This window comes from Lytechinus variegatus, chromosome 17 (genome assembly GCF_018143015.1).
Source record: "Lytechinus variegatus isolate NC3 chromosome 17, Lvar_3.0, whole genome shotgun sequence".
Classification (NCBI taxonomy): domain Eukaryota; kingdom Metazoa; phylum Echinodermata; class Echinoidea; order Temnopleuroida; family Toxopneustidae; genus Lytechinus; species Lytechinus variegatus.
The window spans coordinates 14,337,629-14,364,383 of record NC_054756.1 but is presented as its reverse complement, the minus strand read 5'-3'; the positions used below and the strand labels follow the sequence as shown (position 1 = coordinate 14,364,383).

Here is a 26,755-nt window from a genome sequence, read left to right as displayed (position 1 = left end):
AACCCTAAAAGTAAAGGCCACCGCACACCTTACGACCCGACCGGTCGCCGACTGGCTTGCGACTGGGCGAGGGGAGATGAATCGCAAGGCTGTCATAAGCCTCGACACCGCACACCTTGCGATCCGATCTGCGACTCACGCATGCACTTTTTGCTTTTTGGCATAGCAACTGAGAAATTGCGCTTACTACTGCGTATGCGCGTTTATCATAATACGCGTTATGCAACTCTGCTGTCTGATTGGCTGGAGGTTGGATTGAGCTTGCGATCCAGTCATAAGGATTCGACGTGTCAAATCCTGATTTTCCGTGCGACTTGTCTCTGACCGGTCTGCGACGCTCAAGCTGACAAGAGCTGTGACATCACATCTCCCCTCACCCAGTCGCAAGCCAGTCGGCGACTGGTTGGGTCGTAAGGTGTGCGGTGGCCTTAAGGGGGGGGGGCATGATGGCCCCTTCAGTCCTCGATACATCTCAAATAGCCCAGTCATTTTAGGGTTAATAACAATAGAAACATCTATGCAGGCTCTCACAGCCAAGATCCTTCATTCTTTTGAAGCACTGTATGAGATTCTTGCCAAAAGTCACGCCTAATGAGCGATCACATCGACAAACTGATCAAAATCTATTAATGAAGTATACTTCCAATCAGTTTGGAGTCGGTTTGAAGTGCGGAGTATGGTTATCTCCAAAGTCATGGCTAATGCAGAAGTCAACCCAGTGAAGCCGACTCCAGACCAACCACAGCCATTCCATTCTTACCAATAGGGATTTTTTTGCAACCACCATGCAGACGCTTTCTGGAACGTAGAGAATCTATTGTCAAAAGCCCTTTATGGCAAAGCAGTCTTTGTCGGAAAGAAATTGTGAATCAAAAGAAAGGTTTGGTCCATAAATCTGGGGGGTGTTTCACAAAGATTTAAGTATGACTTAGAGTCGCACTTAAATGTCTAGTTGCGCACAGTATAAAAGGCATGACAGCATTGGTCAGATCATGCCAAGAGGACGCGCACTACTGCGTATTGATCAATAAGATTGCGCGTTGCATATCATGTACGCGTCGACATTTAAGTGCGACCTAAGTCATACTTAAATCTTTGTGAAACACCCCCCTGGACAATTATATATATACATGTACATATTCGCAACTTCTCATCAGCTACGAATCTTGCAATGATCTACTATCCCGGTTTGCCAATTTTAGACAAAGACCTCTTGGCTGTTCACTGTGATCTGATGGGCATTCTCAATGCATTTACTATGTTCTGGAATCCGTCCCTGTTGCAAGTGCAAAAACCCGATCCTGACACAGCATCGGTCGGTTTGGGGTCAGTTTCACTGGTGAGACTGTAGCGTGAGAGTGGATCAGAATTTGTTAAGGTACATAATGACTTGGGCTTATGAGGGCTGGACATCATTCACTGACAGGAAGAAACACACACCTGGGGGGTGTTTCACAAAGATTTAAGTATGACCTAGAGTCGTACTTAAATGCCGACACGTACATGATATGCAACGCGCGATCTTATTGATAGATACGCATTAGTGCGCGTCCTCATGACACGATCTGACCAATGTGGTCAAGCCTTTCATACCGTACGCAACTCGGTATTTAGGTGCGACTCTAAGTCATACTTAAATCTTTGTGAAACACCCCCCAGCATGCACAAATCAGAACCTTTCGCAACACAAGGATTCCAAAGACACAATGCACACTTGAAACTCTTTGATTATTGGATGGATAAAATCTCGTTATATGTATGTTTTTTAATTGATTGTATCACTTGAGTACATGTAGATGTACACCCTCATATCTTGGGTTACCCTTCAAGTGCATAATAGGGAAAAGTTTCAGAAAAGGACGTGCATTTATGATTCTTGTAACTTTGCTATAATGGTAATTACCATGGAAACATGGCGGTAGGAATCGAAACCTTGATTTTTATTGGCTACCAAGTCCTGTTATTGTAGTTACCATAACAGCAAAGTTACTACATTTAAAAGTCCTTTTTGAAATGGGCCCATGTATAGTGTTTGGAATACATCATCATTGATATTCAAAAGAATTAGCCATTTCTGAGAGGACATCATAACATGTTCATTCATCAAAATGGAAATATAGAAAATGTTACAAACTGATAGAGCTCTAAAAATGTGCATTCCTCGAAGCAATTAAAAGCAATTTTCAAAAGGTTTTTTAAACTTCAGTTCCTTTGGAATACATTGGATTATCAAGGTGAAATATCTGAATGAAATAAGGCAATAATTATAAAGACACATTTATAAATATATACACATATATACTTTTTTACACTATATACAGTACAGAATAATTTTCAACACAATGTTCAATATTCACAGAAAAACAAATTTAAATTGGGTAAAAACCTGTAAGTTCATGTGCCAACCGCTAGAAGGCTACAGAGTAAAGTATGTGTGCTCATGAAGAGTTGTAATGCTCTAAAATATCACAGCTGGAGCAGTTGTGAAAATGGAAAAGAACTGGGGGATTAACGAAATGGTTAATAATGTGATGAAAATGCCCTTTAGTTAGACTTTTTAAATAGTTCTTGTGTACCTATTGCCAGACCATATTTTACTCATTTTACGAGGATTCAGGATGGCTACTGACAATAAGGTCTTCACATTTTTTAAAGCTACACGTGTATTGCAATTGAAATGCAGTCCTATTGATCAATGAAAGATCTTTAGTTATTCATATTTCTTAAACAATACCTCAAGGGTTAAGCTTCTGCGTGATGCAGCAGTTGCTGTGTTACCCTCACGGTATTGTTGGAGAAATATGAAAAGCTTATCATTTAGCTTTACCATCCAACGATGATTCTATTGATTTGATATCTAATATACATGGGATAGCTTGAATGCAGATCACTATAGGGCACTCCTGTGGTCTAGTGGTTATGACACTGGTCTCGTAATCAAGAGGTTGTGGGTTTTATTCACACCCGGTCTGCCTACAATTTTTTTCATAGGCAGGCATCACGCAGCAGTTGCTGTGTTACCCTTGCGGTATTGTTGAAGAAATATGAATGCCATTCGGTGAAAGAAAGAGGCACTTTATTCAACTCGGCTAAGGCCTCTTTGAAGAGAGCATCTTTCTTTCATCTTGTGCGAAATCTTGTGCGAAATCTCACACTCATGCCTATTTGTATACTGACTTATTTATTTCTTTATTCAAATCAAATTGTTGCTGGAGTGGACTTGACGACCTACAGTCACATTTTCTGTACGCCGACCGTACGGCGAGCCAAAAATAGCAATTTTTTGTACCAGCTACAAGAGGTGGTTTGAATAAAAATGAATAAAATTGCTGTTTTTGACTCGCCGTGCAGACGCTGTAGAGAGAATGTGACTGCGGTATTACCAAATGAGTAAAAGACAGTTATTTTCCCTTGGTGGAACTATTTGACTTTGACCTTTCAACTCTCTCTTCACTGATTGACCCATCTATAGTCTCGTTACCAGCCCCTGTCTCGGATGCTGCGGCAGCTAGAGCCAGGGCTCGTGCTTCTTCGGCTTGCTTTTCTGCTTCACGAAGAGCTTGAATCTTCTTTAGCCGTTCCTCGCGTTCCCGCTCAGCCTGGAGGCATGCCAGCTAGAATACAGAATAAAACACATCATTGATAGTTTAGGTAACTTAACAAGATTCATTTCCTACAGGGCATTGCAAGAAATTTACATTCAACTCAAAATCAAGTGACAGTCCAACAATCAAGCACAATTCTGAAAAAATTCAGAAAATCAGAAATCCATATTTTAATGTTCGAAATAGTCATAACATGAAAAATTTGCTGCGCCCAACTGATAGTGGGCCCAGCAGCCACTGTGCAGCACCAAATCGACGAGGCTCTATCCCTTTAATTCCTTTGAACAATAAAAATTTATAGCTGTTTTCCATTTAATTGGGACTTGGTATACATGTACTTAACATTCTTTTTTTTAGTTATGCTTGTATTGCTATGAACATAAGCTGAAAAGTTCAAAATTTTACAGCATCTTTTCCCATCACCCCACGGGGTGACTTCAAAATCACAGTTGAGCATCTGATGTTGGTATTGGGTCTATTGTAAGGTAAGCACGATGCCAAACGTAAAATGAAGCTGGTCCAAGGTCCAATTTCATACAGCTTTTTATAATGACAAATACACAATCAGTCAATCAGATTAACAGATTTCAGTAGCTTTTAACTGTTATTACAAATTTGCTATTGTGACAGTTTTCTGAAAGAGGCCCCTCGGACGAATCCTTCTTGGGCTATCAATAATGTGATCATTTTTGTCAACTTAGATCACACTTTTCAGCTAAATCATACTTCCAGTTCCAACACCAACTCAGACCACTCATTGCACTTCTACTTAGAAATTGAAGGATTGACAGGAAAAACATACTGAATGGGATTCCCACTAACCTCCCCCAGACTTTTGATAATGTGCTAGTCACTCATACTTTGCATGCAATGTTTTTTCTAAGGTAATTATATTTCTTCTCTTCCTTCAGCTGTTCATCCTTTTCACTGTCACTATCATTGTCACTAACAATGCATTTCCATGAAACGACCAACCACTTCACATATGGGGGCATTGTGGTCTAGTGATTATGACCCTCATTTCTCTATCACAGGGATGTGGGTTCAAATTCCAGCCAAGGTATGTTTCCCTTCAGCGATGGGCACATGACAGGATTAATTACTTTAATGCACCAAGTGCCTTTTATCAGCTGGAGCTAAAGGTGGAATAGTATACAATGTGCATAAAATATCCTCATAAATGCTAAATATTATTATTATCATTATATCCGACCTCCTCTTTTCTCTATTCTTACTTCAATTCATGAACTGCACAAACCATGAAATTTTGTGAGCATAATATCATCTAGAAAACAAAGACAAATGATTTCAGGATGGTCGCACAAATAGGGAGGTTGGATGTACACATTTTATGGAATCGCCCCATTACAAATTGCCCCATTATATAAAAAAAAGTATAGTTACAGTTACACAAGTGAATACTGACCTTCTTTTCTTCTCTGACTGTGATTCTCTTGCTCTGGACATCTCTCATGTGTTCATGAGCTGGGAAGAGCTTCCGTAAGAAGAAGATGTTGATTTGATGCGTCCAGAAGTTGAACCTTCTCGTCTCCTCATCCATCTCTTCCTCCATTTCCTCAACTAAAACAAAAGATAAATTGTGAAACATCATGAAATATTGAGAAATAAGTATAAAAATATCAGAAATATCAAGAAGTAATTCTTAAAATATCATGATATATTAATAAAATATAAATTAATAAAATATCATGAATTATCATAAAATTAAAGAAAAATCAGAGAGATAAAATACCCCTGTCATCCCTCTCATAATCGAATTGGCCTAAAATGGATAAGTGTAAAAAAAATTGAAAGATGTTCAATATAATCAAGAGAATAAATCAAAACCTTTGTTTGATATTTTGATGAAAATTCACAATAACTCTTCACAATCTTTCTCAAAACCCTGGATGTAAATATGAAGCAGGGAAGTTTTGAAGCAGCAACATGTCAGTTGATTACATTTAGAAATGTACTTTCAGCAGTTAAAATGTAATGAATTCAGTACCTAATGACAGTTTCAAGTGAAAAAAAATCACTAAGACAAAAACGTTTCAAACTGTTTACTGTAACCTGACAATATGTAACCAACAAAATAATCATAAAACAAGAGCAATTATTATTTTCTTATTCACCCCCCTCCAATGTATGATCCTACTTTTTGCACTCTGGTGCAGTAGTAAACAAGCATTTTGGGGCTATCAAGGTGCTTCATGATGTCTTTCTTTTTTGTGAATAATGTAAAAAAGTGGGTTGTAGTCCCATACCTTGTGGTTCTTGTTGCTGTGTCTCTTCAGCACCCATTGATAACACAGATTGTAATAGGTGGGTATGACTATCACTGCTTGGGTTTTCACCGGCTTGTAATGATGCCACAGAAACACCTTTACCTGCCTCGGTACCTACATCTGTAAACAAAAAAGAATCCCAGTTAATCATATGTTTCCGAGTTCATTTTCATTTTTTTTTTCTTTCACCTGAAATGTATTATAATAAGTTTGATGTGTGATATCATTTGCCATGAAGCTCTAAATTCCATTGAAATATCATCTGTCTCAAAAAATTGAGACAGATAGCTTCTTTAACTTCATGAACCATTTAAAAAATGGGAATTAGTGGAACTTATATGATAGCTGCTTGCATAATTCACCCTTTTCCCTCTTTTTTTTCTTTTTCTCGGTCGGGACAAATTTTTGGGGTCCACGGTTCTCCAAGCCCTCATCTGTATGGTAGTGACCACATGATTTCTTAAAAGGTTAAGATATGTCGTAAATTTGAATCTAAAAAAAAAAATCAAACTCTTCCATGCATTAATGGACTATAATCAAACCTTCACTTACACATTTTTATATTTTGGGGTTTTGCCTTATTGAAACCTACTTATAATCAGGGTGACCCCCCCTTTATTTTAAAAGTATGATAAAGAGTACAATAGACTCTCACCTGATTTAACAGTTTTATTATTGACACCTAGTGTGCTGCCCTCTGGAGGCTGTTCAGTGTGCATGCTCTCAGTGACAGCAGCAATAGACCCATGTGCCTGGATATATTAAAAAAAAAATCATAACAAAACAAGAATATAAATAGGGAAATTGATCAAGATTAAGTTTGAAGGTACTTTCACACGTGACAAGATCCATTGCATTTCAATATGACATTCGGTCTTTCTCACATCAAACAAATTTACCAATCAGTAACAGCACTCGGAGATTTACTGGGCCTTTTTTTCCCACAAGCTCAGTATATATTCCACATGTCACTACAATTGACTTCAATTTGGACAACCATTAAGAATTCACAACATGACATAGGTTTAAATTTCATATCAGACAGGATCAAAATATTCACTATTAAGATACATCTATTAATCTGCTAAAGACTAAGGCAACATAATATGGACAAGCGATTTGTACAGGTCTTTAATAATCTGAAAGTTAGGCATGCCTTTATGATTAACTTAATATTTAAAGTTGAGATTTGCCAATCAAGTTAGCCGTGATGCGTGTACAATTATGCAGCAGGGATGTTGTCAAGGCTAGCCTCAAGGCAAAATTTTGCAGACCTTGGCTCCAGTTTCAGCCTCAGTCTAAAAGACAAGGTTTTCCATCGGCCTGGTGACTTGGTGATACCAGCCTTGACTAGTATGCAGGAATTGTGCAGATAACTCCTTTTATATCTATAGATTCTCTTCTTTTTTTTCTTATAGGGTCACAGAATTTGAATGAGAATGTTAGAACAACAGCTACATGTATACTATCAAGTAAAGGAGGAGAAAAATTGAGGGTTAGATATACTGTACAAAAAAGGTGAATTGAATTGCCTGTTGGGCTTTTATTTTCCACAGTATAGTCTTTTCATAAAGTTGTGCATAATTTTTCAAAGCATCTTTATGAAAAAGTTCACTTGTACTTATAACTACAGAAATATCTGTGTTTGGGAACAGGTGGATATTCTTACCTCTACTTTACCATCTGATGCCTTCCTCACGACCTCTGATGATGACATCGCTCGTAGCGGAGGAGAACCATAGTTAGATGTACGGGGTGAGGCAGTTTCATCCCCATCGTCATTGTGCTGTATACAGATAAAACAAATAATGTTTGTTAAGTGTTATGTGTAGTTACATAATGTGAGACATGGAGGGCATTTTTTCATTGCTAATAAGGGATTTACAATCGATCCAATTGGTCTTTGGGCCCTTAAAATAAGATTGAAATTTTAAAGCAATTCCATCAAACTTATAAATCAGGCACTACAAAACCTACAGAAATTAACCAGGTAATAATTATAGTAAAGAGCCCATCTGAAAGAGGAGATACTCAGCTTTATAATGAGGTATAACTCACTCCTGTTGGATGAACCTAACCCACTTTACAAAGGTTATTCACAGCCATGGAATGTTACTTTGGTAAGTACATATAAGGGATAAAATTGGCCAGTCCTTTCAAAGACAATTACATGTATCCTCCCACTATTGGGTCAAGGGAACAAAAAGAGGATTAGAAATCAACACATTCTTTATAAAAGGAGTAATTATAATCACCACAAGTTGGCTCACTACTGAAGGACATCCTGGTTATTGTTATGAAATGAAACCAAAGCAAGTCCTTGCCCAGTTCTTAAAGGAGAATGAAACCTTTATAACAAGATAGCTTGTGTGAAAACAGAAAAATTCAAGGAAACAGTTCAACAAAAGTTTGAGAAAAATCAGACAAATAATGAAGAGGTTGTGAGCATTTGCATATTGCGATCACTAATGTTATGGAGATCCTCACATTGGCAATGCGACAAAGATGTGTGATGTCACCTGCGAACAACTCTCTCCATTACTTTAGTATATATTTCATTTAAATTGGCTTTTTTATCACATATATCAGTAGATCATGTGTTCTTTCTATAGGAGGGCATGTAATACAGATTTTTAAAGAATAAATCAAGGATAAATAGTTTGTATCACCTTAAGAAAAAGCAAAAAGAGACATTTTGGGGGTATTTTATAGTCCATCAAAGGGAAAGTTGTTCACATGTGACATAACGCATCCTTGTCGCATTGCCAATAGGAGGATCTCCTTAGCATTAGTGATTGCAATATTCAAATGCTCATAACTTTCTCATTGTTTGTCCTATTTTTCTCAAACTTTTGTTGATCTGTTTCTTTGATTTTTCTGTTTCGACACAAGCCTACTCATTCCAAAGGTTTCATTCCCCTTTAATACATGACGTTCAAAGCGAGGGGAACAATGTGGATTTTAGAAAGAAGACTTGATTGCAATGGAAGCCTTGAAAGCCAAAATATGGGTATAACTATAACTGTCTAAAAGCATTCTGTAATTGTTTGGGACATATAAAAATTTTACATTACATAGAAAAACAAAATAATATACTCTTTCAGAAAATACTGAAAACTGAAATTTGACCATTCTGACAAAAATACTCTTGATGCCCTCCAAATGAAATTCACACGTACAGGCCAACTTCTTGTGGGTTGGGGTGCTTGGTCACATAATTAAATTTCGAACCAATCATAACTGCATGATTGTAAGTCTGTATAGAGTAAAGCTATGATCATTATTGATGATAATTATATTAGGCTTTAGAAAGGTAGTAGCAACTTACGTGACTTGTTCTTGATGTTGACCCATGCGTTGTTGAGCTGTAGCTAGTATGAGTGTGATTGGAGATAACAGTGCTAGGTCTAGGGGTCGTAGGGTCTTTGATCACCTCCTCTGTGACATAGTACATCGCACAACCTATCACTGCTTCAAAGAAGTCCAGGAAGGTCATCTGAAATCAAATGGAACAATACAATTCAAAATCTCAGGGCTGGAATTAAAGGGTGAAGGACATTTCTTAATAATAGGGCACTTAAATCAAATGGAAGCCAGTGCTCACTTTCGGACTGGGGCATCCAAGGTCATTAAAAAAAGGCATCAATTGTAAAATGTAATTTTGAATGGGACACATGCACTCGATTACCGCTTTAGGCTTAATTCTAGAAAATGTTTGGAAGGCCATTTGTCATTTCAAATCCTAAATCTTGGCTAAGATTTTGATGTTGTTCACCAACACAATCTACGTTCATTGACCCTAAATGACCTTTGACCTGGCTTATGTGACCTGAACCTCGGGCAGGATGTTCAGTGATACCTGAATAGCTTAATGTCCAAGTTCCATCAGATAGGGCCTTATTGTTATGATGACATTCAAAACTTAACCATGGTTAAGATTTGCATGTTGCCATCACGGTTGGAGAAGGGGCGCCTTTAGTCTTACTCTGCTATGCAGGCGTGACAATAAGCAATCATGATAATGAAATATACGACACTGAACTTAACTTAGTACTCCAAATGTGACACACAGGACCAAATGAGATTTTCTTAGTTTTTTCAACTTTCTGATTTTGAATAGTGATTTTCAGCCAATCAATATAAAGGAAAGTTGTCAGATCTGCCAACTTGTCAGACAAAAGTTTTGATGAAGTGCTCCCCCTGTAAGCAATGGGATAGCAAATTAAAATCAAATTTGTATGGGGATGGGAAGGTGGATCTATGAACACAGTTATGGATGAAATCCAAGCTAACCTCAAGTTCAAGATTACAGTCTTTAGAGTCGTACGCAGCGGGATCATCACAGGATAAGATCTCCAAGATGCGCCGAGCTGTCAGGTTGTCGTTCACTAAACCATACTCGTTCATAGTATACAGAAACTCTCTCATCTTCAGAACTGAATCATATGGCTTGTACTAGAGCAAGATAAAATGGTGAAAAGGGATGGAAATATAATAAGATTCATTATTGCAATACATCAGAATGTTTGTTATTCATCAATTCCACATATCATTATTTTTTCTCTCAATATTTTTTTTTTTCTTTTTAAATTTTGATTTTGTGTATTAAAGTGCATTTTCTTGCTAATATGCATTTATGACAGAATGTTTGACAATACAGAAATATTTCATTGAGAAAAAAATATATAAATTTATGGTAAGGTCTATAAAAAAAACACCTATAACACAAATGACTATCTTTCTAATTTCAATGTACTATAAGGACATTTCTTTGGGGCAGATTATTTAAAAATCTATTGAAATTAAAAGCTAAATACTAAGCCCATTTATTTACAAGTCCTGATGAAAATTGTGGAGAATTACAGCATGCTTTCTATTATCAGCTTTATGATAATTAATGGTGTTAATACTTTTAAATCCTTGCTTCAAAATTCAGTTTTGAAAGCTGGTGTTATTCATTACTGTAAGCAACAGTTACAACACTCAGATTGAAGCAAACTGGTGATGGGATTGTTTTTTTGGGGGGGGCATTAGGATACTACATGTGTAGCATGAAATTGGTGTCATGTCTATTTGCATATTCAGCGTTTGAACAGCAAGGTAGGTTGAGGAGCCTGATTAAAATTAAACACTTACACTCTTCTTGCCATAACCCAAAGTGTCTTTGACCTACCTTGGAAGGTTTGCTGATATCCTGATAGACCTCATAGCATCTGTCCATATACCCCAGTGCATTGACAGCGTGGGCCTCGTCGTACAGGAAGTTACCCTGGACATCACATCCAAATGGTACTATGTTCTCTGTGATGGTCTTAGACAGACACCAGGCTAGGACAGGACCAGATCCAGATCTTTAAGGGCAAAACAAGATGGAGGATAAGTGATGAATATATGGGCACTGGGATACTGATTGGGAGTCTTGAGTCCCTCTATGTTAGCTATGGGGAACAGAGCTTCCATACATCAGCACCCAATCTGGACTACATAATATTCATATAAGAATGTGAGTCTACACATTGTACATGGTCTGTCTTTCAATAAAGAACCAAATTCAATAATATCTGATTTCAAAGGCAAGCGTAGGACTAGTTCCAGACCATATAACACAAAGCACGATGGAGGATAGGTGATAAATAGATTCACTCATATAGGAACGTGAGCCTATGGCCCGTATTCTGAAGTCAGGTATAACTTAAACTCAGGTTTAAAGTTGTGGTTTAAGTATGGAAAGCCAAAATAATCAAAATTTTTATTAAGTTGTATGTTTCTTATGTTTACTGTGCTCTTTCCTGATTCATCGAATGTTAAGACAATCATTTATTTATACTTCCTACACAATTACAATGATTAGAGAACTGAATGAGCTGAAGTATGATGTCTCTACTGTTAGTGATTTATGTAACACTTGGCTGTCCATACTTAAACCACAACTTTAAACCTGAGTTTAAGTTAAACCCGACTTCAGAATACGGGCCTATGAGTCTGTACATGGTCAGTCTTTAAAAAAAATCAAATTCAATATTGAACAAATGGTACAACCCCAAACTGTGCAATGCTCTATAAAATGGTCATAGAAAGACAACAGGTAGGCATATGGCTGGCTCTGGAGCTTAACAAACAAACAGGCCAAGCATATTAAAGTGATTTATGACTTTAATCATAATTAAATTAATGCAAGAAGTATCGGACCAGTTTTACTAAGTTTGGAGTATGATAATGAGAAAAAGTCACTTTGGCCAAATATGGGTCTTCTTAAAAGATCTAATGCCAAATAGACTTCAATTTCTGAAAACAAATTCATTTTAAACTCAATTCATTTATTTTATTTCAGATGTTACAATATAAAATGTACAAAGGTTAAAAAACAGGTAGCACCTAAAAAAGCTTACGTTAGTCGAGCAAGGTGCTCCCTTACAGAGAACAGAAAAAATAACAACATGACATAATTTTTTTTATGTTCATGAAATTGGTAAAGTCATGCAAAAAGAAAATACATTTGGGATAACTCACTCGTATTGATCCTTGTAGAGATGGTATGACAGTGTGATGATGTGATTCAGAAATTCTCTCATCAGAAGCTTGTCCAAGGGAGAATGGATGTCAGTTGATGTCTTGTCTGCAGCTGATACAAGAATTACAACACAATGGAGATTGAAAGGTCACAATGCAATAACAGATTAAGCTGATGGTCATGTACTCAGGCACTTTGCAGTGTACAATGTTGGTAAATGGCATCAATAACAAGTCATCTTTTTAATCACTATCAAATTGGTGGTAGTTTAGGAGTGAGTGGTGAGTACTGCACCAAACTGCCTAAAAGACATGAATGCCAGTTAATAACCAGCTAGATGTGGTAATCTAAAAAGTGATCTGGCTTGCATTATCCATCTTAGATTTTGATTTAATGGCAAACAATACCGTGGAAATGACCACTTACTACGCCAAATTATCATTAATAATTACATTATATGAACTAGTCATGAGGGAGATGCAGAATTATTTCCCCCAAGTAGATGAGGGCATTTCTACTCAGGGGGAAAAAAATGTCTTTTCAGCAGAAAAATTTAGATAGTCTATATTAATACAAAATAATTTCTTTTCAGATATCTTATTCTCACAGGTCCTATGCGCTTTTCTCAAATTCTCTTTCAATCAAGAGAATATCTACCGGCAACTAAGGCAATTAAAGCGATGATGTTCTTTTGTATTATATCCTACACAAATTAAATCCTGTATGCTGATTGGTTTAAATAGCATCATATTCTCACTATTTTGCGATGATGTCGAAAATTAAATGCCCAACGAAGAAAATGTGCTATTCCGTGATGTCAATGATGGAATAGTCGACTATTCCATCATTGACATCGCAGATCATGATGGTGCAAGCACTAATACGCGTTCTGCGCGCTGAGCGCGTAGCTAAGCACTTCAGGAAAAGTAGGTCAATCAGTGCGAGCAGCTGGTGGTTAATTTTGGTTCAGATTTAAAAAAAAAGTTGAACTAAGATTACAAGAACAAGATTATTAAGATCTATTGCTCTAACTTATTAGAGTAGGATATAAAACAAATATACCAGGCCTTTATTTCGAAAGTATAGAGGGAATTATTCATCCTCGGTTGTACTGGCAAAATCACTATTTTTCCCTCAGGGCTTCGCCCCTCGGGAAAAATAGTGCCAGTCCAACCTTGGATGAATAATTCCTGCTATACTTTCTCAAAGCCTGGTATATTTGCATATTATTTTATGCACTCCTCATTGTTCGCATTGTACATGTTTTTTCTTTAAATCTATTTGAGTTTGAATGAATAAACAAATTGAATTGAACAGAATTATTAAAATTAATAATAAGCTTTATGCAATAGAGCTCATCATTTGACTTACCAAGTATTCTATCCATCTCAGCTAGCGTTGCATCAAGATGATGAAGACGGGAATCTTTGAGGAATCTCCAGAACTGAAGCCTCGTCATGATGAAGGTATTATCAGGTGATGCATCGTGGCCAAGACCGCTATAGTAGGAGTACACCTTCTTCAATGCACTCATGTGACGCAGAATCACAAACATAACCTGTAAAGAAATAATCACTCTCCAAGTTATAATTTTTTCCTTAACTTGAAAAAGACAGAGCTATTTGAGATGATTTGAAGGCTGCAGGGGGCCACCACGAAATATACATTCATGATGCAGGTATTATCAGGTGATGCATCGTGGCCAAGACCGCTATAGTAGGAGTACACCTTCTTCAATGCACTCATGTGACGCAGAATCACAAACATAACCTGTAAAGAAATGAACACTATCTTAATCATCATTTTTCCCCAAACTGAAAAAAACCAAGCTATTGCAGAAGATTTGAAGGCTGCAGGGGGCCATGAATATACCTTCATGATGCATTGTATCCTTGACCACTGTGGCAGGAGTACATCTTCTTCAATGCACTCATGTGATGCAAAATCACAAACATAACCTCTATAAAAAATAATCTTTGTCTAGGTTATTGAAGCTTACATGTATTTATGTCCCCACTGTTCATCCCTTTAAACATGCTGTGAATTTTCTTACAATATCTACAATTCTGTATAATTAATTTTGTAAGAACGTCAGTAATGAATAAATATAAATTAGTATCCAAAACTATGTCCCCCAAATATTGATCTGCATATAGATGTATAAATTGAATTGAGGATTCATATATTTTGAAACAATCATATGATATCCCTCTTAATAAATCAAGCAATATACCAGAACATCAATCCGACTGTTAAGTGCTGTAAGTTAAGGTGGCCATAATTGGGGGCAGGGAGTGGGACGGGGGCTCAAAAGAAGAACTAAAGTAATTTCAAAGGGTTATGGAATGAGTCAGTTATGTTGCTACATCAGTGCATATGTTCTACCCTAAAAAAAGCACCTACCTCGACTTGGTCTATAACAAGACAGAATTATCACACACATGATTATTTACCTGTTGCAATTCATCTTCTTTCTCCTCAGAACTGAATTCATTTAGCAAATGCTGAAGGTCAAGGGTCAAAGATGGACCAAGAGTATTGCGACTCTCGTCGGTCCTCGCTGTCAGATCTCCCACTGGTTGTTCTGGAGTGAGGAAGGTACAAAAAGATTGAGATGGTGATAAGGGATGTCCGTTCAAATTCTATTTCATCTTAAAGATGCTATTAGGATTCCTTTCAAAAATATTTTCAGCATTAACCAATATGAACATCAGCAGAAATATCAATAAATATACTAAAGAAATGATTAGTAAGTCACCAACTTTCTTATTAACTTTGTTGGCATAGAGAGTAATAAGAGTTTTAAAAAAGAATAAGCAAATTATCCCCCTCATTTCCATTTATGCTCTATATTATACTGTTTTTTCTGTTTTACGAAGTAAGAATGCCCTTCTATAAAATTGTACTTGATTTGTATCGCTTTATATTACTTTGTATCATGTTTTGAATGGAAATGAAATAAAAGAATTGAACTGAATTGAATTATTATAAAATGTTGTATTTTTTTATTTAAAATCTAATCTCAGAAAAATTTCAGCTTAATGCTTATTTGATTTTTCTCTTTAAAAACATTAAAACTGTACTGTAATTAATTTGCATTTCCTGGAATTCAGGGAGAGATTCACAGAATATGTTGGGGGGAGGGAGGGCAGAGGAAATTTGATTGGCTGTCAATCACGACAGGTGATACTGAGCAAAATGTGTTGAAACTCTCATTACTATGATTATTTCAATTTTAATTTAATGTCATTTGTTTAATCACATGATCAATGTGTCTGCCAGTTCATGTAGCTGAATGAAGAGCAATGCTCCGAGTTAAGTTAAATCTGAATTCTTTTTTGTGAAGTCAACATTCAGAGAATCTTACAATTCGACTTAATCATACATTCATGTAGCTCTTAGGATAGTACCTGGACCTGCTGGGTCTGGGGTCCTGGTCCTGATACCTGACAGGTCTGGAGTATTAGTCCCATCCATCGTGAATTGAGGGTACTCTGCCATTCTATCGTCCACAAAGATCCCATCAAAGATACGTCCATTCTTGAAGGTGAAAACACCCTATGAAAAAAAAAAATCTCACGGGTCATAAATCAATATGTTAGGCTGTGGTGACACAACATTTGCTCCTGCAATGATTGCTCTGGGCTTTACTTAGTCTAAGAAGTAGGGTTAGGGTTGAAGCTGGTCATTCGATTAGTGCGTGGAAATCATAGAAGAGCAATTGTCGCCAGAGCAAATGTCATGGAACCAAAGCTGTAAATAAGAATAAGCACTAGAAGTGTATTTCTTAAGAGGCTTATTAAATCTGACTGACCTAACTTAAAAAAAGGTGCTCTTGAATTTGTGATTTGACACCATGACTTACGCAGTTTTCATGCACATATTACGCTTAATTGGGTGTGTATATTGAACAAGAGTGTCGCTAAGGCGAGCACATAATACGCCCGTCTGTAACGCGGTAAATGGAGTTATTGGTCCAGCAAGAAAAGTGGAACGTGGCGACTTCAACTTTTCTCTTATGGCCTCAAAATCAATAGGCTTCCTGGGATCCAAGCTAGTTATCATACACACTAAATTATATGAGCCTAGATTAAGTTAAACTGAAGTTTTCGAGTTTACAAGGACTGCAGAAGGGTAAGATGAAAACATGTCACTGTGATCTTGACCTTTGGACCTCAAAATCAATAGGCTTCCTTGGATCCAGGCTAGTATCATACACACCAAATTATATGAGCCTAGGTTAAGTTAAACTGAAGCAATCGTGTTTACAAGAAAAAGTTAACAGATGGACACCGAGCATGATACCATAATACGTCCCGTCCTAGGACGGGTGTATAAAAAGGGTCCGATATTGAATGCATACTGTTATCGCAGTGCAATATTGATGCTTGTTACTGTTACTGTATTAATGAGCCAACTGTTTATGCAAATAAATTAACATGCATGTAAATCCTTTCCCTTTGGGTCATCATTCAAATCAAAGAATGCCCTGCCTATAAACATTGTACAAATCACTGTCGGATACACAATGCAAACAAATGGGGTCAATTACTCTAGCATAGGTCCAAAGTGACCTTTACATATTGTGCTAATTTATATTTATAATACATTGAAATTCATGGGAATTCACTAATGGAATATTCGGACCCTGTTGTATTTAATTTCTAAAGGCTTTTTGGTAGATCTAAATCAAATTCAAATTATGATTGATCTAAAACTCTTAACTCCCTAACTATACAAATTCATATCAAAAGCAAGTTTAGCTTAATTTGAATATAAATATTTTGTTTTTTTATACAGGGTGTTTAAAAAAAAGTAACCAAGGTTCTGACCTTTTGAGCTTCAGTAACTTTTTTTAGAAACACCCTGTATGGTGTTTCTAAGAGAAAGAGAGGTTGAGATAGAGAGCGCATGATTGCAGCACTCCTCCAGAGCTCTTAGAATTCTATTTCATTTTGTCAGTTATACTGCATCCTATGTTTTAAGATTGCAACCAACTGACAGAGACATATGCCAGGACTTTGGTAGACTATTTCTGGAACAAATCAGCAAGGTTGAAGTGAGTTATTTCATGGAATATTTTTGATGACATTGACTTATCTTGTGACTGAGTCAGGAGGCCATGCTTGGATCATTTATGCATGTATATACTCCTTACTTGAACTTAAATACAACAGAGGACTTGAATAGAGGACTAATCCTATTGCTCCTCCCACACAATGGGCTACATTCATCTCCTCTTACTGGTAATAATAGGTCTTCCAGTTTATCTGAATGAACCCTGGACTTACAATGTTCAATCATTAAATCCTAACTTTGTTCAGCAGCCCCTCATTAGGAAGCACTTTCTTAAGAGAAGAATTCTGTACAATTCCAATAGCTATGCTTCCTTCCAGATCGAAGTACTGAAAGCTGGAGACATTCATAGGAACCCTGGGCCGACTGCTAATGTTAGTGATGAATCTGTACACACTCATGCACAGCCTAAGTACAGTCGTGAGAGTCTAATTACTATCCAGAAGGACTGTAATAGACGGCTACCGCGTGATGTTTATTCTATCATCAAGTCCCTTGGACTTAATCGTCGGAGGGCAACTCGTAGAGGAACCAGAGGGGGTCAGCAGACAAAGGCGCGATCTCAACTTAGAGTAACATGTACATCACCTCTTCAGACATCTCATTATGACCATGATACACAACAGTCACTTGCTCTTTCTGCAACAGAAGCAGGCATTGCAGAACACCATATTCCTGTTGTCGAATTTATGCCAAGGCATAACCAGCCTACCGAACACTCAGGATGTCATAGCAGAGGTATCAGCAATCTTGTACAGATACCGCGATCCCACATCAATTCTGCTGGACAGGAGTCACTTACACTTTGCACTGCCAATTTCAGGTCATTAAGAAATAAGTCAGCAGCAGTTCTGGACTATGTTTGTGACAGTAAAGCCGATCTATACGCGATAACCGAAACATGGCTTACCGAGAATGACGCAGCAGTCATTAATGACATCGTCCCTCCAGGTTACAAATTCCTGCATCATCCACGGGCTTGTCGTCGAGGGGGAGGAACAGGTCTCCTTTACAAAGATACCATCGATGTTCATGAGGTAAAGGCTGGTGAAACGAAGTCATTTGAATTCGCTGTAAATAACATCACCTTTGGTTCATGCCAACTCAGAATTGTTAATCTCTACAGACCACCATACTCCGAGAATCACCGCATCCCAATTTCTACGTTCTTATCTGAATTCAGCGAGTTTATTCAGCCACACCTGATGTCTAACATTCCTATAATTTTGACTGGGGACTATAACATTCATGTTGATGTTATTGATAATTATGACTCAAGATTGTTTCGAGATTTGTTAGAATCTCTTGGATGTGTTCAACATGTTAAAGTAGCTACTCATGTATCAGGTCATACCTTAGATTTGATCATTACTCGACAGTCTGATGACATTGTTTTAGAGCCACCTTGGTCGGACTCCTTGGTGTCTGATCACATGTCCATTTTCTGTACCCTTAATGTTTGTAGAACTCCTCTGCCATTGAATAAGGTGTCATATAGGAAGCTATCCAATGTTAGATTAGATGCACTTAATAATGACCTTGCCTCATCTGAACTTTGTTTAAGTCCACCTGATTCTCTTGATGACCTAGCCTCATCATATGATTCCACTTTACGGTCTATCCTAGATAAACATGCCCCTATGTGCTTAAAGAGTGTTAATAGTCGTCCTAGAGTTCCATGGTTTACCGATGATATAAGGATGGAAAAGAAAAAGAGAAGAAAGGCTGAAAGGAAATGGAGAAAATCCAAATCTGTCTCCGACCTAAATGCTTTTAAGACAGCTAGAAATAGGACATTATACGTAATGAATAAGGCCCGTTCTAAGTATTACACTGATTGTATCACTGATAATAGCTCGAACCAAAAGAAACTCTTTGGCATAACAAAGTCCTTACTGAATATGACAAAGAGTGATCTTGTCATACCTCCTAGTGTTGACAACTATGATTTTGTTAATGGACTAGGAGACTTTTTTGAACAAAAAGTAGTAAAAATTCACTGTGATATTGAATCATTGTTACATGAAGAGCAGATTGGTGTTGATGGTTTGCAGAGATGCTTTTCTGCTTCTAACCAGCACGTACTCTCGAGCTTCAAGTTACTATCACTAAGTGATGTTAGGAAAATTGTTATGAACCTCAGCAAAAAATCATGTTCCCTCGATCCAATGCCAACAAGATTGGTTGTTGAGTGTCTAGATACCTTACTACCTGTGCTTACGAAAATCATAAATCTCTCATTATATGATGCCAAGTGTTATTCGGGTTGGAAGCTAGCGTTAGTTAGGCCTGTGCCAAAGAAACCTAATTCAGAAGTAAACTTCAATAACTTTAGGCCAATAAGTAACCTTCAATATGTGTCGAAATTGGTTGAAGGGGCAGTCACTGCTCAAATTCAGGAACATCTCGATCGTAACAACCTCTACCCCTTAACACAGTCAGCTTACAGGAAGTTTCACAGTACAGAAACAGCCCTACTAAAAGTCAAGAACGATTTACTAATGGCTATGAACCAACAGAAAGTTACCTTTTTAGTACTCTTAGACCTTAGTGCTGCGTTCGACACTATTGACCATAGAATACTTGCTGAAATATTGGAAACTGATTTTGGGATAACAGACTCTGCTTTGTCTTGGTTGCAGTCTTACCTTTCCGATAGGCAGCAACAAATATCAATTGGTGATATCACCTCAAAGAAATTTGACGTTAGATGGGGCATTCCCCAAGGGTCCAGGCTCGGACCTCTCCTTTTTTCCCTCTATTCTAGTAGGCTTTTTTCGGTTATCAAAGCATACTCTGAAAAAATATCTTGTCACTGTTATGCAGATGACACTCAATTATACATTTCCTTCAGCCCAGTCAGGGAACAAGAACAGTCCTGTGTTTTCGCCCTTGAACACTGTCTACAGGAACTTCGTAGATGGATGTTGAGCAGTAAGTTGAAACTCAATGATAGCAAAACTGAGTTTCTTATTATTGGAACACCTAGACAAGTGTCTAAATTAAATATAGATTGCATAACAGTTGGAAATACTGTAGTTAAGCAGACCATGGTTGCAAAAAACCTTGGTGTCTGGTTTGACTCGCAGCTAAACATGGAAACCCACATATCCAAAACATGCAAAACTGCCTTTTATCATCTCTACAACTTACGTCATATCCGAAAATATTTAAGCAGCACATGTATTAATACACTGGTCCATGCATTTGTAACAAGCAAGTTGGATTATTGTAATGGACTACTTTTTGGCTTACCAGATTCTCAGATAAACAAATTACAGTGTGTTCAAAATGCATGTGCCAGACTCATTTGTAATTCCCCCAAATTTTCCCATGTAAGGCCCCTACTCAACGATCTACATTGGCTTCCAGTACGTCAGCGAATCAAATTCAAAATAATGCTCCTAACATATAAGATACTACATGACATGGCCCCCATCTATCTCAGTGAACTCCTTAAATTAAAATCACCCACCCAGTCTTACAGGCTTCGTAGTTCTCATGACACAATGCTCCTCAGTCTCCCACCATGTAAAACAAAGATCACACTAGGTGACCGTGCCTTTATCAGTGCTGCACCCAAACTCTGGAATAGTCTCCCTTCCTCAATAAGAAATGCATCCTCTGTCAACTTATTTAAAACCAAACTGAAATCCCACCTCTTTCAAGATAGTTTTTAAAAAAGAAGTCACTTTTTCATGTTTTTGGTTATGTATTTTGTAGAAATGATTAATCTTTACTTATTTTCTTCGATTAATTTAGCGAACTTAATTTTACTTTTAAAATTTTTGCGTATCCTGTTAATAATTGTTTTTCTGTTTATCTGCTATGTATTGTAATGCGCAGTTGAGTATATCCAAATAGAAATTGCGCAATATAAATTTACAATTATTATTATTATTATTATTATTATTATTATTTAATGCATCATAGAGATGTCTCTGTGTATTTTACAGATACACTATTACTCAGACCATCCACAGCAACAGAGCCCAGATGATCCTGTCAATGTTTTTCTTATATTCAAAGCAGATAAATTCACCCTGTATTTAGTCAGTTGCACCCCAAAAATATATTTTGCTGACAACACATTATATTGTACTTACCCTACCACTCTTCTTATCATTCATCCATTCTCCTTCGTACTTTGCCCCATTCGCGTAGAGGAATACACCGTAACCATGACGTTTACCGTAAACAAAGTCCCCAATGTACTGATTGCGTAATGGATACTGTGAACCGGGAAGACGCTTGAGGTACCATGTGTGTTCTCCATGACCATGCTGAAAGAATTTAAAGTAACACAAACATTGAAAATAATGATGACAAATTAGTAGTAATCACTGATGTGATTTACGGTACACCATGTTAAGTATTATAGAAGAAAAAGAAATGGATAGGCAAAAAAGTGGAAATTTGAGAGTAGAGTAATCTTTCTTGAATGTAGTCCTGAAAAGGACTCTAAACCAGAAGAGATTGATGAGTTGAAACAACTTGAGTAGTAGGATGGATGAGGAGGTGCTGGCTTGAGTCGGGAATTCTACTACATGTTTCAAACTATGCGAGGCCCATTATCCCTCTCTGATACTCAGTGAACACCGTAATCCTACTATTATCCCACTGTTACACTGAATGATACTGAAAAAGTACCTGAATACCATCACCCCTGAGTAATATCATCATCACTATCACACTGAATTAACACTCTCATATCTGAACATTGCTTTCCCATCGTAACACTGAACAAAGAATTCAGTGCTATCTGAACTGACACCACTATCCTACAGTAGTATTGGTTAAATGACTGCTAGGCCTTCCTTGACACCAATATCCCAATGTAACACTGAATATACTCTTCTACCTGAACAGCTTTACCCCACTGTAACACTGAAGAAAGCATACAACTGAACTAAACTGACACCATTATCCAATTGTAACACTGAATGAACACTACAAATCCATCACCCCCAATGTCACACTGAACAAAAAACTGAACACCATAATTACTCCATTGTAACACTGAACAAATCAAATACCTGATCACCATTACTCCCATTGTAACACTGAACAAAAACTGCAATTATTCAGAACTGACAACTTTAACACTTAATGAACACAAGAACCACACCTGAACACAATATCCCCATTGTAACACCAAAGAACTAGCTGAACACCAGTACCCCATTGTAACACTGAGCAAACACTTAACTCTTACCTGAACACCATTATCCCATTGTCCATTGTAAGATTGATTGAGGTCTACCCATCTCATCATCCCTTGGCCATGTCTGTTGTTATTTGACCACTCTCCTTCGTAGACGTTGCCTGATCGGTAACGCCTAACACCGTACCCCTGGCGTTTGTTGTTGACCCAGTCTCCCTCATAAAACGAGAGTCCATCAGTGTCATAGCGAATGATACCCTGAAATGAAGAGGACATAGGTCAGAAATTGTAAATTAAAGTCTGCAAATGTGTAACTAATGATTGACTTTCTTCTTATAAATAAATACAAATTTAATCCTGAATATATTAATTCGGATGCATTTCTTATAATGCCTTTTATCTACTCTACTTCATTTTAATACACAAGTATTTTAGTAAAACTAAACAGGTTCACAATTATGAAAATGGTACAGAAAGTAGATTGATGCTCAAAAAAAATATTCAAAATCAATCTTAATTTTTAATTTGATAATTTGGCTTCCTCTCTGATGTGAATTACAAGAAAAATATGCCAACGTCTAAGGAGATGTTTCAAGAAAGTTATTCGACATTGAATAATCAATTTCATTCATTTTACCAGAAAAAAATATCTATGTTGCAAATAGTAAAACAGCATTTAATTGTAAATTTGGAATCAATCATATGATTTAATGATTTGGGGACCTAAACTTTAATTTGAAGATCCCAGCAAAATAACCTAATAAGTCTATAAAGGGTCAGGCTCAGGGGACTATTTAAAAAGAAATTATCATTATGGTAACTGTGGTAACATGGCTGAATATCCAATCTAGACCAAGGGATTCATTGTAAAGGCATGAATGCCAAAATTATCAGTCCTCGTGAAATGGGGTCTTCCAGTATACTTACTGTACCATGCCTCTGTCCTTGATGCCACTGTCCTGTGTAAGAAGAGGGCGAGGACATGCAGCGGAATGTCCCGTGACCATGGCGACGACCCTTCTCAACCTCTCCTTCATACGTGCTATCATCGGGCCATGTATAAGTACCTTTACCTGTTATTCCATTCATGTTGAAATCCCCCTTTAAAACAAATGAGAAGAAAGAAACAAACATGTTAATTCTGTGTGCAATATCAATTTTCATAAAATATCCAGTTTGATGTTATGCTGTAGCAAGATTCCATGTTTCCACAAAGCTTACCTGAAACATAGCTGCAACTTTGCATTTGAATTACGATTTCAATTTTGATCTTAAATCTAACACAATCTCCACAGAGATGCAAACCATGGGGAGAGTTGGACTAATTTTTATTTTTTTTTGTTTTAGGTGAATACAAAATTTCGTGCAAAAATGATGGCGAATGGCTTGTAGAATTTATTGACATAATTTCTCATTAAAAAAATAACAAAACAGTCACTTTGCGAAAAAGGCATAGAAGTCATGATCATGGTTTGAATTACTTTGAAAAAACTTTTTTTTCCTGGCACCCCCTGGTAAACACAATCACAATCATAAAACCAAATAAGCAATTCCTCCTCCACAATTAAGCAAGTAAAACTCTCCACCCTGAAAAGTTGCCATTATTTCTCCCTATGAATAAATAATGCGTGTAATTTAATTCTTGCAGACAGCAGCACAGTAATAGTCTGAGCAAGCACATGTTGGGAGGGTTAAACTTGTAAACACACAATTGCTCATCCCTCCAAAAATTTTCTGACCAGGGGACCGTAACACAAAGCTTAGCAATGATCGTAGAACATTTTTCTATGATTGATTCCATTGACTACAATGTACCATCAATCGTGAAACTCAAGTGTAGAATTGATCGCTAATCTTTGAGTTACGGGCCCCTGATCGTTACATGCTACGGCCTGTATGCTTGACTTACCTCATATTTGACTTTATCTGCCCACTGATATTTACCCTTGCCATGCATCAATCCTTGCGAGAACTGACCCTGAAGAAGACAAAATATATATATATTTTTTTTTTTATTTAGAAGTTAGGAATGTGTTTCTAATTTGCTTATTATTTCTTTTTTTTTAATATAGATAAAATCTGTATTTCACCATTATATGATTAACCTTGAAAAAGTGTCTATTGTCATGTTTTAATTCACTTGGAATTGGGACAAAGTCATTTGTCACTATTACTCTAATAGTTCACATTTTCTCTCCCCAGCTGCTCTGCATTCCAAGGCCAATATACTGCATTATGTCACTACCATTCATTTGAACTTCTAATTCAAAGTTAGAGGAATTGGTCAGCTTCAACAAAAAAAACCACAGTGAAACGTCTTAAAAAAAAACAGGGGGTTCGAGTTCATTCTGAAGAAAAATATGATGAGTTAAACCTGTAGTACATATAACTTAAAAAAAAATAGACTGATGTACTTACATAATTTGCAAATTTATTGTCGAAATACTGCAATTTATTCTAAACAAAAGTAGTGGGAAATGTATGCATAGTTTGAAAAAACAGTACCCTTGTGGTCTTCAAAAATGGTGATCGTTATTTTCCTTACCTTGTAATGATGTCCACCACTAAAAGCAGCTATGCCTTCATTATCTTGGTAGAGACCACGTACCTTCTCTCCTTCATAGCTGCAACGAAAATGAATATGCAATATTCAACCATGTAATACTCTGCCATACATTTCCCTTCAATACACCACAATGGCTCAAAATAAAAAAAAAATACTCAAGCCCATCTTGGCCAACTCTGAGGCAAGCTAACAAAAAGTTGAATTAATAATATCTAAAAGGTAGTTATATTTGACAAAGTTATATAGGTCTATGTGCTCCTGTGGGTGGCCATCCCCAGTGAGTGGCCAAGGGTGAATAAAAACATAAAAGGTATTTTTGACATCCCTTCGGAAATTAACTTGGACAGTGTCAGGTACATGTATATATATAAATAAATGAATAAATATATACTTAGCAAAAGGATTAAGCAGAAATGAGTCTTATTCAACATCATTTGAAATCGATACCTTTAGTCAAGGAGAGAAAAATGACAGTATTTTAAATTTTGACTGTAGAAACTCTGATATACTTAAGCCCATACATAAGCTTTATTTGTTCAATTTAATTACTAATATGATTTTTTTTAAAGAATGAAGTCAATTGTCCATATTTTGCTACAGAAAGTCTTATTCACACGACTAAAGAAAAAGTTGCATGGGCCATAGGGGGAGGCCGCTCACTGGCACTATTGATCTAGATGGGTCCAGTGAAATTTTAGGTAAAAATTGCTGCAGACCTCCACCCATGCACAATTTGCCTTTGCCTCCGGTCATCCTCAAAATTGGTGATTTTGAGGATAACCGGAGGATGGACATGGAGTGAAATACGGGTTAACTTAAGTGTAAGATATTATAGACTCTAGCCTAGGTTGTTTATCTTTCTCTTTATATTATCTTTCTTTAATTTTTACATTTTTTACAATAATCATGATTTCCATCCCACCTTTGTGACTCGGAATGTCCGATCGATTTGACTGTCCCGAAGTTCGGGTAGGTGGAGTGTAGCGTAGTGGTAGTGAAGTGGAGCCTGCACGAACTTCGTTCGAGATAGTGAACAAAGAGGACCCCCATCATCGCAAACACCAAAATCAATATGTGGGACTGTAATAAGAACATGGGAATTTACTAAAATAAGCTTCAATCTGAGCCCTACTAAACAAAGGTATTTTGTTATTTATTACCAAATAGGTAACTATATAAATTCATTGGTATTCAGGGACTATTCATTATCATCAAAAAGATATTTTCAAGTTATGAATACGAAATAAAATGAACATTTCTCTCACTGTTCTACGATTAATTCAGCAAGAGTTGGCTCGTCGTATTCTGGTGGCGGAGTTGGTACTTTCACAGGTTCCTGTTCCTCTGATGGGGACAGATCCTGCTGTTTTTCATCTGCATTATCTTCTGGTGTTTCTTCTTTTTTCTCTTCCGCCGGTGGAGGTGCTTCTTCCACTACCTTTTCTGACTTTTTCGAGCCTTTTTTGCCACCCTTTTTGGATGCCATGATTATCAATTTATTTTTATCGCACAATTTGGTATAGCGCCAGCTACTGTTTCAATGTG

General features: G+C 37.0%; 1 protein-coding gene across 1 annotated transcript; it reads right to left on the bottom strand.

The window, feature by feature from the left end:
• Positions 1-1,727: 1,727 nt before the first annotated feature.
• On the bottom strand, positions 1,728-26,736 carry LOC121430998 (radial spoke head 10 homolog B-like). Its single transcript, XM_041628449.1, has 18 exons — positions 26,476-26,736; positions 25,190-25,268; positions 24,554-24,622; positions 23,572-23,745; positions 22,696-22,902; positions 21,587-21,763; positions 15,815-15,962; positions 14,858-14,988; positions 13,776-13,962; positions 12,404-12,515; positions 11,067-11,244; positions 10,187-10,348; positions 9,222-9,389; positions 7,563-7,679; positions 6,549-6,645; positions 5,873-6,013; positions 5,032-5,186; positions 1,728-3,614 (listed from the first exon to the last, which is right to left on the bottom strand). The coding sequence occupies exons 1-18, from the start codon at positions 26,694-26,696 to the stop codon at positions 3,402-3,404; spliced, it is 2,736 nt and encodes a 911-aa protein (XP_041484383.1). The 5' UTR covers positions 26,697-26,736; the 3' UTR covers positions 1,728-3,401.
• Positions 26,737-26,755: the final 19 nt, after the last annotated feature.